General features: G+C 41.1%; 2 protein-coding genes across 3 annotated transcripts; one reads left to right on the top strand and one right to left on the bottom strand.

Annotated features, from left to right (window-relative positions):
- Window positions 1-3,117: 3,117 nt before the first annotated feature.
- Window positions 3,118-5,629, top strand: xpa (xeroderma pigmentosum, complementation group A). Of its 2 annotated transcripts, XM_085773061.1 has the most exons (6): window positions 3,187-3,225; window positions 3,274-3,532; window positions 3,635-3,740; window positions 4,155-4,320; window positions 5,076-5,193; window positions 5,292-5,628. In XM_085773061.1, the coding sequence occupies exons 1-6, from the start codon at window positions 3,202-3,204 to the stop codon at window positions 5,444-5,446; spliced, it is 828 nt and encodes a 275-aa protein (XP_085629187.1). In that variant the 5' UTR covers window positions 3,187-3,201; the 3' UTR covers window positions 5,447-5,628. The 2 variants fall into 2 exon arrangements, with proteins under 2 accessions (XP_085629179.1, XP_085629187.1); XM_085773053.1 differs by having other exon boundaries at window positions 3,118-3,532; window positions 5,292-5,629.
- A 1,789-nt stretch (window positions 5,630-7,418) lies between these two features.
- kpna7 (karyopherin alpha 7 (importin alpha 8)) lies at window positions 7,419-11,487 on the bottom strand. Its single transcript, XM_085773084.1, has 12 exons — window positions 11,346-11,487; window positions 11,008-11,148; window positions 10,848-10,933; window positions 10,434-10,602; window positions 10,199-10,298; window positions 9,881-9,963; window positions 9,379-9,465; window positions 9,109-9,285; window positions 8,714-8,947; window positions 7,947-8,129; window positions 7,708-7,854; window positions 7,419-7,567 (listed from the first exon to the last, which is right to left on the bottom strand). The coding sequence occupies exons 1-12, from the start codon at window positions 11,409-11,411 to the stop codon at window positions 7,481-7,483; spliced, it is 1,560 nt and encodes a 519-aa protein (XP_085629210.1). The 5' UTR covers window positions 11,412-11,487; the 3' UTR covers window positions 7,419-7,480.
- Between the last annotated feature and the right edge of the window lie 428 nt (window positions 11,488-11,915).

Here is an 11,915-nt window from a genome sequence, read left to right as displayed (position 1 = left end):
ATCACCCATTAATGATCAGCTGACATCTATTTTAAAGAAAGTCTTAGTGAATAATTTACTGTATATAAAGTCACCATTCATTTCCCCTGCTTTCTATATCAAATATATGACGTGAGACTGAATGAGGAGAGATCATTTATTCTCCATCAGTCTTGGAGAGAGGCTCACTAAAGGTCCATCCTCTGTTGTTACACCCCATATTGGTGCATCTGAAACAAATAGGTGATAAATAATTTTGAAAGCTGGTGTACTGCAAAAAGTTTTCTGTGAAACTTTTATATTCTGTAATCTGGTGAAGGTTAGCATACAGAATGAGAGCACTCAGATCTACTCAGGAATACATTTGCATACATTTTTTGTTCTTTCCTCTATAAGGAGATCAATTGTATGTCACCAAAGGTTTAAAAATCACATTTTTGTGTCACTGTGTTACCCAACCACTTTTTTATTTTTATGTTTTCGTAATTGGATTTTTTTTTTGTCTAAATGTGAAAAGAAATTGTCCATGATCCTAAATGTTCCCACGTATTTAAAAAAAAATCTGTGTTTTGTATATGTATAAAATGTTTGTAAACTGTAAAGCGAGACTGTACATAAGCTCCTGTATGTAATGGTAGTCAGCACATAGTTTAAAAACATAAGGTACAATCTCAGAGTCCATCCTCATATTTAGTCTGTCTCTGCGGTACCATTTGTTACTTTGATGGCTCATCCAAATGTGAGAAACATGAGTATGAATGAATGCATTCAGAAACATTTATAACAATTAATCCTCAACCAGTTTGACTACCATGACGGATGATAAAATGCTTTTGTATTTCCTGTGTACGTTGTGCAAGTGTGAAATCATATTCATGTACTACTTGAATCATGTATTATACTGTAAAAAAAAAACCATATATCATTCAACGGTGTATAAAGTGTTATATGATCAAATAAATGGAAACTCAAATTTTCACCACCTGCGTCATAATGCTGGTCAGAAACAGATCTCTAAACTGGTCAAGTACAGAATATTTGCAAATGATGATCAAGGCTTGTGTGAAAAGCAGGGACAATTGCTAAGTGGGTATTTTAATATTACCAATAACACATTGCTGGTATCATTATAGACTGTCTAATTGCAAAGGTCACACAAGATTATACATCTAATGAGCCACTTAAAAAGTCAGTTCACGTTTCCTCGCAGGCTCCCTCACAACAGCGATGAGATTTGCAGCGTCATCTACCAGGATGTGATCTGCTTTTCTTTGACTCAAGCCTCTTACAGCAGCATGCGTGGCTCTCTGCCATGAACAGTGTGATGCAACAGGGATTCACTGGACACCAGAGGACAGCCTTTAAAGGACAGACTCACCTCTCTGCTTTCTAGATGCAGTTTCTGCTCAAGATGCCCAATTAGTGTGTAACCCTTAGTGCACCCTCTGCGAGACCTGCAGAGATTCTTCCTCCTCGGTTTGACGCTGAGTGGGCAACAATGTTAGAGTGATGCTTTGCAAGTGCAGTAAACACAGCATGGTCTGTGAATAAGGGGGTATAGGACGTTAAACTCTTGACAAAATCTACTTGGAGAAGCCAAAATCACATGTGAGACTTTTATTTGCTGATTTCTCTTCAGCTTTTAACAAGATGCAACAGCATGTTTTAATTCAATGGCTCTCCTCTTATTTTAATTTACCTGATCAGTTCCTATTGTTGCTTTAAATATTTTTACTGATAGGAAGCAGCAGGTTTTAGTTAACAGAGCTACTGTATGTTGTGGTCTCAAACGCAGGCTCCCCACAGGGTTGTGTTTTATCTCCCCTTCTTTTCATTCTGTATACAGACAGTTGCAGGTCTCGTAAAGAGGGCAGCTATAGGCTACTTGGTGAAATTCTCAGACGATACAGCACTTCTGACTCTCCTTCAAGGGTCAGAGTCGGACCAAAATATTTCCAGAAAAAAAAAAAATCCAGAAAATTTCCTTGACCTTAATGTGAAAAAAAACAAAAGAGCTTGTCATTGATTTTAGAAAAAAACTGTGTAAAACCTAAGGCAAGTTCAAGAATGAGTTCGAAATTGTCAAAAGTAGGCTACTAAGAAAGCTGAACTCCTTTGAGGTCTGTAACAGAATTTTGTTTATGTTTTATCAGTCTTTTATCGAGAGCATTTTAACTTTCTCCTTCATCTTCTGGTTTGGTGGTCTGCTGTAAAAGACAAAAAACAGCATTTGTAGCATTGTAAAGGTCTGCTCTAATGGATAGGTCTGTTAATATTTTAATAATGCACTAAAACAAAGGGAAAAATTCAAAGTTCTTTAGGTTATCGTGCTAGGGTTAGGGTTAGGGTTAGGGCTATCAAATTGCGCTGTATGTGGCCCCTGAACTAAAATGAGTTTGACACCCCTGATCTACAGCCTACTACGCTAACTATACATTACCAGAGAATTTCTGGCTCTGGCATAGCCAATGCAATTATAACAATAGAAAGGGGCAGGTACACTGCAAAAATTCAAAATCTTACCAAGAATATTTGTCTTATTTCTAGTCAAAATGTCATTTCTAGTCAAAATAAATCCAATTATACATAAAATAAGACTCATCACATTAAAAAGTTGCTTGTTTTTAGACACTTTTTTACTTTTTTCAAGCAAATTTTCCACTTTAAATTAGTAGAAAAATCTGACAGTGGAGCAAGTTTTTCTTATTACAAGCACAAAAAACTTGCTTTCACTGGCAGATTTATCTACTTATTTCAATTGAAAATGAGTTTGAAACAAGTGAAAACTGTCTAAAAACAAGTTGGTTTTTAGGTGATGAGTCTTATTTTAAGTGGAAAGAGATTAGTTTTGACTAGAAATGAGACATTTTGACAAGAAATAAGACAAATATTTTTGGAAAGATTTTGAGTTTTTGCAGTGTACTATAAGTTTTTCTATCCTGCTCCTTTTCATTCATGGTGACTATGTAGTACATTATGTAAATGATAAATAGAAATGCAGTACTAGTGAGTTTCCCTATGAGGGCGCTAGAGGCGGCGATGCTCCCGGGTTCAGAGTTTAAAGTAGTAGTAGAAGGAGACGAAGCCGGAAGCGTGCAGCTGTCACTGTCGTAACAACAGAGCGGGGCTGTGTTTTGTGGTTTTGTATGGATCACAACGACCACCGGTCTGCGGGGTCTCCTCACTCATGTGCGTGCGGTGATCGGTGTTGTGGAGAACAGCATGGATCCCTCAGGGTCTGGAGGGGTGGACGCTGCCGGTCCCGAGCAGGAGCACCGTCCTCAACCCGAGCAGGAGCACCGTCCTCAACCCGAGCAGGAGCACCGTCCTCAACCCGAGCTCTCTGCAGCGATGCGCGCTAAGATCGAGAGGAACCGGCAGCGCGCCCTGATGCTCCGGCAGGCCCGCCTGGCGAGCCGCCCTGTGTCCGCCGTGGAGGGCGCGACCTCGGCTAAAGTCTCCAAGACCATCGACTCCGGAGCAGGGTTCTTCATCGAGGAGGAGGAGGGCGGAGAGGAGGAGCAGAGGGCCGTGAAGGTGGTGCATCAGCCAGGTGAGTGTGTGTGTGTGTCTGTGTGTGCGTGCGTGTGCAATGCAAACAATATTGACTTGTGTAGTGAGCATCTCTCTCTCTCTGGTTGTATTTTGTTTCCAGCTCCGGTGATTGAACCAGACTACCTGGTGTGTGATGACTGTCAAAAACCCTTTATGGACTCCTACCTCAGCAACAGCTTTGACCTGTCTGTGTGTGACAAGTGCAGGTACACACACACACACACACACACACACACACACACACACACACACACACACACACACACACACTGTGAAGTATACTGTTACATATTTGTAATTAATTCTTTTTATTTGACATTTGTTTCTGAATTAATGAGAAATGTTAGAATCTATTCTTGTGTTTGCTGTTAATTATGTCCAATTCTGACAGACTGTGTTATCTGCATTATGTCTGAATAAAAATACCAAGTTGTATGTTATGAAACTATTATCAATATTCTTATTAGTAGAAGTATAGTTGGAGTTGTAGTAGTAGTTTTTACAGGATACAGCATTCTGGTTATTGTATGACAGTAGCACGTGTACTGTTCTGTCATTTCTCTGTGATTGTAGTCTGTCTTGATCAGACAAACTAACAGTTTCAGGATCTCCCCCCTCAGAGACAACGAGGAGAAACACAAGCTGATCTCCAGAACTGAGGCCAAGCAGCACTACCTGCTGAAGGACTGTGACCTGGACAGGCGAGAGCCTCCGCTCAGGTTTATACTGAAGAAAAACCCCCACAACCCACGCTGGGGAGACATGAAGCTCTACCTCAAACTACAGGTGCTGTGTGCGTGCCGGTGTGTGTGGTTGCGTATGTGTGTGTGTGGGCTGAAGCTTCAAGAATGCAGGTTGAACACCTGCATATATAATAGTGTGGTACATCACAGCTGCTCTAAACAAGTGTATGCTCATTTATATCACACTGTACACAATACAAAATTGCAACAATTACATGGTTTGTAAAATGTCTAGTGGGTCTGTAGTTGTCTTATGTGTTTTGCTCTTCTTGTTTCACTAGTTGGTGGCCACCTGTGTTTGTTAATGGCCACGACTAAATGGAGCATAAGCAGAAATAACCCTCTGTTGAGCTTGTTGAGCTTGATTATGTGCACAAAATATTTTAAAATATCTAGACGTTTTCACATCATTATACAAATAGTAAGAGTTTATCAAGATATAGGACATGTTCCAAACTTCAGTCCTGTAATTATTGAAATAATTACATCCAATTCAAATTTTTTGAATTTGAATTGAATGTAATTATTTCAATAGTTCTGAAATGATTAGTTGGCTAATTAGTTAGTCAATCATTTATAAGTCCAGCTCCCGTTCAAAATTCTGAGCTGTTCTTACAATTTTCCCCCCAAAAAAGAAAAAAAGTAAATGAAAAATCAAAAGTGCAATTAGGTTAAATCTATCTATCTATAAACTTAAGCCAGAAACATTTTTGTCAAATACCAAATAACGCAGTTTTTCTATAAGGTTTCCTTCCCCTGGTTTTGCCTTAACGAGTCTGTCTGATGTGTGCACTGCAGGTGGAGAAGAGGTGTACGGAGGTTTGGGGTTCAGAGGAGGCTCTGGAGGAGGCCAAGGAGACCAGGGAGGAGAACAGAGAGGTGCAGAAACAGAAACGCTTCAACAAGAAAGTCAAAGGTTGGTTTCCTGCTTGAGACTAAACTCTCTAATGCAAAGTCACTTACTCCGAGCATTGTTTAAACATCAACATTTGTGTGTGTGTGTGTGTGTGTCAGAGCTGCGCAGGGCAGTGAGAAGCAGCATGTGGACCAAAGACACCAGCGTTCACCAACACCAGTACGGACCAGAGGAGGTGGTGGATCCAGAGGAGGACCTCTACAAGAAAACCTGCACCACCTGTGGACATGAACTCACCTACGAGAAGATGTAGACACTCACACACACACACACACACACACTCTCACTCACTGTCTGTTACAGTAGATGAAGATAAGCTGTTCGGTGCTTTTGTTGGCAACTGTGCCACTCACAAACTCTCCACTAGTATTTGTTTTCTTTCTCATGACTGAAACACTCCATTTGTATCATTTACAAGGGGCCAAAATCACTCTGTGTGACATAGACAGACTTTTTTAGTAATTTCTGTTTTAAATGGCGTTCCCTCACCTCAGTTTAAATACTAACTCAGCATTAGAAGCACTCAGCACTAAGTTGGTGGACTGCCTGCCCAGCCCAGTGCCAGCTGCTTCACTTCCTGTGAGGGAATCACACTGAAATCTGACAATGATGAAACTGTGAATTGTTGGGTCAACTTTCTCTTTATGAATGAAACAGTCACCATTAAAAACAAAACTCTGGCAAAGATTTACTGGTGCATAGACCTCAGTCCCATCTGAAGCTGCTCGAAAGTGGTTGTGGGTGTGAGTTCAGATTATTTAAGATGGTTTCTGTGAACAAACATTTGATTCCATTTAGTACAAGTAAAGACAAGCTGGTATTATATTTACATTGTGATGAAAAAGGAACAGTGTTATTTCTCAGGGGTTGTTTTGATCTAAAAGTATGAGATTGGAAAGAAATATGTTTATATCTTTTTTTTAAAAATTTTGCAACATGGTAAAAGTTAACACATAAAGTTGTGAAATACTGTAGATTTAAGTAACTTCTTTTCATTGAGTTGGAAAAGCTGATATTAATGTATGAAAAACAAAAAAGATGTATGAAAGAAATGTTTTTCAGTATGTTGAGCCCCCAGGTGTTCTCTGGCACCCATGAAGCTCATATCAAAAAAATAAAATGAGACCTTTGCATATATTTTGGACCTGCATGCTTTTTAGTTTAATAATGTATTTTTATTTACAATAAATTGTCTTAGCCCCATTTGTGTTTGTATGCAGGGAGGAGAGAAGTCCTCAAGGAGCTTAACTACCATACAGTGACAGATAATGTAACAGCTAAAAATGAGATAAAAGGACATTGACATCAGAAAAACGTGGAGTCCAGTTGAGGTCTTACCCGTGCAAAGCTGCCCCACTGTGAGGACACAGAACTCTCAAGTGACTCCAGGACTGAGCGTAGCATCCACACCGTCCCCTGGTGGGGGGCAGCTGTAATACATGTCAGAGTCCAGAGACAATGGCAGAGAGTCTCTGGACTCTGACAATTAAGTAATTTGACAGATGAACTTTTACACATTGCCAATTCAGATTATCAGCAATTATGCCATAGTTAGCAAAACCCTTTGCTGTCAGTACTGACTGTAGGATTTGAATATCTGCCTTGAGAAAGAAGCAAAATGAAGTTGTCAAACAAATAGTGTAATTTTGTATTCAAATGGAAACATGACCCTTTACTGCATGAGTTATAGCAAAAGGAATAATCATATGCACTAAGTCCATCACTCAGAAAAAGGCAGTTTGCTGCAGTTGAAGTGACGTGGTAGACGTCCAGAGGGAGATTATGTTCACTGGTGCAGAAAATCCTGTTGCTCTTGTGTTGACTATGCCAAAGGTCATCAACTGTCCTCACTTAACATTTTAGAGTTGCACTCAAGTGTAGAGAGCGTTACTTGTGCTGTTGAGCTCGTTACTGAGGCATTTACATCATTTTGCCCACTCAAGGCATGGTAATGAGGCCAAGCTAAACAAAATTTGTTACAAACCACATCCCCAAACAGTGAAGCAATGTCACTGACAAACTGAACCTTTAACCTTCATGAAGGTGGGATAACTCGACTGAAGTTTTAGCTTGGTGTACCCAATATGCTGGTTTCAACATTTCAAGTCAGTCTGGTTGCATTTACCCACAGCTCCACCTCAGCCTTGATACATGCACCACCCCTACATGGTCTCAAACCCAGACAACCCGCTGTTGATTCGTTTGTTGACAGACACAGAGTACATGAATTCAGTTATATTTATTGATTTTTCCACAGACATTAAAACATACAATGGTATAGCCAAATTTAAAATTCAAAGGTTTTCTGAACATCAGAGCACTGAAATTCAAACGCATCATTGGTAGAAGCAACCTGGATTCCCTCAACGTCGTCCTAGAGGGATGAGAAGAGTCAAATACAGACATTACTTCATGTCCATCTGCCAAGAATGCCACACAGATTACCTCACCTCCAGATACAAATCAGTTTAATGCACAAAAGACCTTAGATATGAGGTTTATAATGTCACTTACGTCACTAAAGTACTTCTCTATGAGGGTACGTGCAGCCTGGTATACCATCTCATTGTCATGGTTCTGCAGCATCTCAATGCGGTCCAGCCCTCCCAGCTCCTCAACCAACAGGCCAAGTTTCTCTATCTCACCAACCTTCTCTGCTGCCTGAGAAGACATGCACAGCAACTGAAAACATCAGACATCTGCTCAGCTTAAGAGTTCTGGTTGATCCGATTATGACCCCACCTCCTCCTCACCAGGAAAATGTTGTTGATGGCATCCAGTATGACTAAAACAACTTTAGGATCCTTGACCTGCAGCAGGTTGATTATTGCCTCCAGTGCTCCAGTCTGTACCAGATTGATCACCTGCTCCACAGTGCCCCCACTGGTGAAGTTAGTCACAGCCCACACTGCCTCCCTTTGAGTTTTAAAATCTCCCTGAGGGGATAGAAAAGGCTTTTTAAAAAGCCCTCCTTATTTAACATTTTACAGTATCCAGTTAAAACAGTTAACACTGGGCTCATCAAGTTTAGAAAAAAAAACAACACAGATTTAATTTCCCTTACAGCCACAACTACTTGGGTCAAAGTTGAGGGGCTGTTATTCTTGGTTAAGTTAATGCTTAAGATGCTTGTCACAGGAGGGACACCATGTCCCATGATGTCACCTTATAGATAATCAATCCTCACATGGTCATGTTCTCAGGCTAAAAGGCCAGTAGTAGATTATGCGAAGGCTTCATGTTCACCATAGCCTCCAAATTCCAGTTGTTTGAACATGTACATTTTAATCTCAAGGGAATTTATCAAGTTATTCTGAAGGCAGCTGAAGGGCTTCACAACAAAGTTTATTGTATAGATAATACAATAACCCCCCCCCCCCCAAAAGATTAGAGTCTCCACTGTAAAGTTGTGTTTTTGGGAGCACAACAGCCATGTTCAATAAAGATGTCTGATAGAAGTGGCTGAAGTCAACAAAATCATGTAAGAAAAAAAAAAAAAAAACTACTATCATCTACTCACATTTCTAAGTTGTTCTACCAGAGGAGGGAGCAGTCCACAGGTGATGAGCTGTTGGATTTGCTTACATGGTCCTGCAGCAATATTGGACAATGCCCATGCTGCTTCCTTCTGCACGCTTGCCTTTGGGTGCCTCATCAGTTGAGGTAGGACATCCAGAACTCCAGCATCAATCGCTGCCTGGGTCTGCAAGTCAGAGCCGCTCACTATGTTTCCAATGGAGCGAAGAGCCGGGGTCTGGAGGTCAGGAAAAAAGGTCAGAAGTGGTTTCCCAAGTTTATGCCAATTATGGAATTGGCAGTAACCCTAAAGAAACCGTGAAATACAGAGACTCCCAGGAAAACCAAGGTCATGGTACAAGTTGCTAAAGGACAGTCTGTACTGTTTGAAAATGCTACCATGACACTGAGCTCCTTGTGGCTCAGGAGCTCCACCAGCCGAGGGACAATGCCAGTTTTTACTACAACATCAATACGGTCATTGTCGCCATCCGAGAGGTAGGAGATTGCCCAGCATGCATCAGACAAGATGTCCTTATCACTATGGTGGAGCAACTGGATCAGAGATGGAAGCACCTGGAGGAAAAGTACAGTATAGTCAGTATAGTCGCTGGTATTTTGGGCACCTTTACTAGAAAGGGTGAGAACCTATTTGGGGCATTCATTTACCTGCAGGACTGCAGACAAGGGTGGACATGGGTTCTTGTTTCGGCACAAGTTGGACAGGGTCCATGTTAGGTTGCGCAGGTAGCCAACCTGGAGATATAAATCACAAGTGAGCTGAAATAACCATACAGGAGCAAAACCTGTGACTGACTTGACCGACCTGAGAAAATGTTGCAGTTGTTAAGGGGTACACTATTAACTTCTTTAAGTTTTAGGTTGAGGAGTCAACATGTGAATATTAATGAGTTGAGAGCTCTAACCCACATTGGACAGTTTCAAAGGGGTAAATTTGGAGACCAAGATTTCATGCTATTCTTCAGCCAGTTTAGTCAGATTCAGAGTAAATTTGAAGATGTTAAGTGCTGCACTAAAACTTATGGAGCTGCTTTGTAAGCCTTTTAAGTCATCAAGAGTTCTGTAGATTTATCAACATGTAAAAAATGGCTTAACTTTAGGGTTTGTAAACCAGTTCAACTTCATGGACTGGTTGCTGGTTTTGACTTACGGGTGTGTCTGGGCATATACGGGCCAGCAAAGCCGGGATGACATTGCACTCAATCAGGACATCTCGATAAGCTGCACCATCGCCTGTCAGTTAATGTAGTCACACGAGTACATCAAGTCAGTGAAACACAAATTCTCCATCACTGCGTTACTTTTCAGCATTGAGCCCTTCAGTCTGAATCATGACTCAAAAGTGACATCATACCTTAACACCCAACTGGACAACTGCTTAAGTAATTACTTTTGAAAAATGAGAACCTTTCATTGAAAAGTCAGTAAACATGATGCAAATATAAAAAGTTTTATTCAGCTTTTCTACCTGCAATGTTTCCAAGAGCCCAGACAGCCTGTTCACTGATATGCAGCATCGGTGAGCCCAGCAAGGCGATGAAAGCTGGTACAGCACCGTGTTCCACCACCTAAAGACATTAGAGATTTAGGATAATGGAAGACATAAGAGCGCAAATACAGTGAAATTGGATTGTTATGTCAATCACAGTACACATTAGGCCAACCATTGTTTTGCTGTAGAGGTCTTAATACAATGTTAACACCTGTTGTGTGTGCCAAGATGTTCCAGAGGCGATGTTCGTCAGAGCCCAAGCTGCTTCAAACTGCAGAGCCGGCTCGTCATCCATACACAAGAAGGACACAAAACGGGTCAGCAGACCGGCATCGATGATCTCTTTCAGAGGGGGGTTACGCTCCTGAGATAGCAGCTTCCTGTGGGGAGTGGGACACATGTTCAGTTTATATTTGTCTCTGGTTTCTCTTGCCATTAGTTTCAATGGATGGAGCATAGGATGGACATTCAGCTACTTCAAGGTGTCAGAAAATTAAATATTAGCTACTCCCAGAAACCCCAGTTAAAAGTTTTCCCAATCAGTCAAAAACACTAATACATTCACTTATAAGATAGGTGGAAAATTATTAAGTAGATGCATTAGCTTATTCCTCTGAGGACTCACCTGGCTGCCTGACAGCCTCGGGTTTGGGACTCCTTCTGGTCGCTGTTCACGTCTTTAACAATGTCCTCAATGGAATAAGAAAACACCTACAAATATTAAGCAACAGTTTAGAACCGGAACAAGTTTTTACTCAATCATCGAAAGATTTCTGGAAACTGACCGTCTCGTTGATACAGTCGGAGGAGAGGGCCTCCTCGTCCGGAAGAGACGACAGTGTGATGTTTCTCCTCTTGAGGAAATTGTCATTCTTGTGAGCTTTGCGCAGCTCCACGCACTCCGCGATTCTTCTCTCACGAAGTTTCTGCCGGTTGATAATATTATGCAGTGTCGATCAAATAATAATAATTTAGAGCTTACAGCTTACAGTTTATTAGTGATGGGATCGGAAGTTATTTTGACTGTACTGAATCACTAGAATCAGTTCCTTAGAATGAGTCGTTCAAAAAAATTCGTTCACCGAATCACTACCCCCCTATGCAAACGGAAACATCAACTTACCGCGAGGTCTTTGCCCTTGTTTTTGAATTTGGAGAGCCGCTCGTCAGTGACCATCTTGGTGGGCATTGTGGACCTTTTTGCTCTTTGCCTTGGTACGGTGAACACGTCGTGCTGCTTCACTCACACGGATAGAAACTTTAAAAAAAAGCTTGGGCAGGAAGGTTTAAATAGTAGGACTGCTGCTGCTGCTGCTGCTGCTGCTGCTGCTGCAGGTGAATCTAATTAGCTGTGATTGACTTAACGACCTACAGCTGTGCCACTTTCAATTTAGTAATCAGACCTTCCCCTCCAGCAGCTGCTATCAAACACCTAGCTGTGTTTATGAACAAAATGTCCCCGTCTGTTCAACATTATTGATGATTTTGCTCTGTAAGTTCCACTTCTACTGTAGGTATGCTCACAGTGTGGCCTATCATTGCATGCCTCAGGCGATAGATGGCAGTATAACATAATTGACGCCCATACACAATAGGCTACACTGCAGCTGCTACAGTCATTCTGTGTAAGTGTGTATTTGGGTGACTGACTGTGATTAAATCTAATGTATTGTAGAATCAAAGAAAATTGACA

The sequence above is a fragment of the Trachurus japonicus genome, chromosome 1, assembly GCF_045865225.1.
Source record: "Trachurus japonicus isolate A0001 chromosome 1, Traja_1.0".
In the NCBI taxonomy this organism is placed as follows: domain Eukaryota; kingdom Metazoa; phylum Chordata; class Actinopteri; order Carangiformes; family Carangidae; genus Trachurus; species Trachurus japonicus.
The sequence above is the reverse complement of the archived record's forward strand: the minus strand, read 5'-3'. Positions and strand labels throughout refer to the sequence as shown.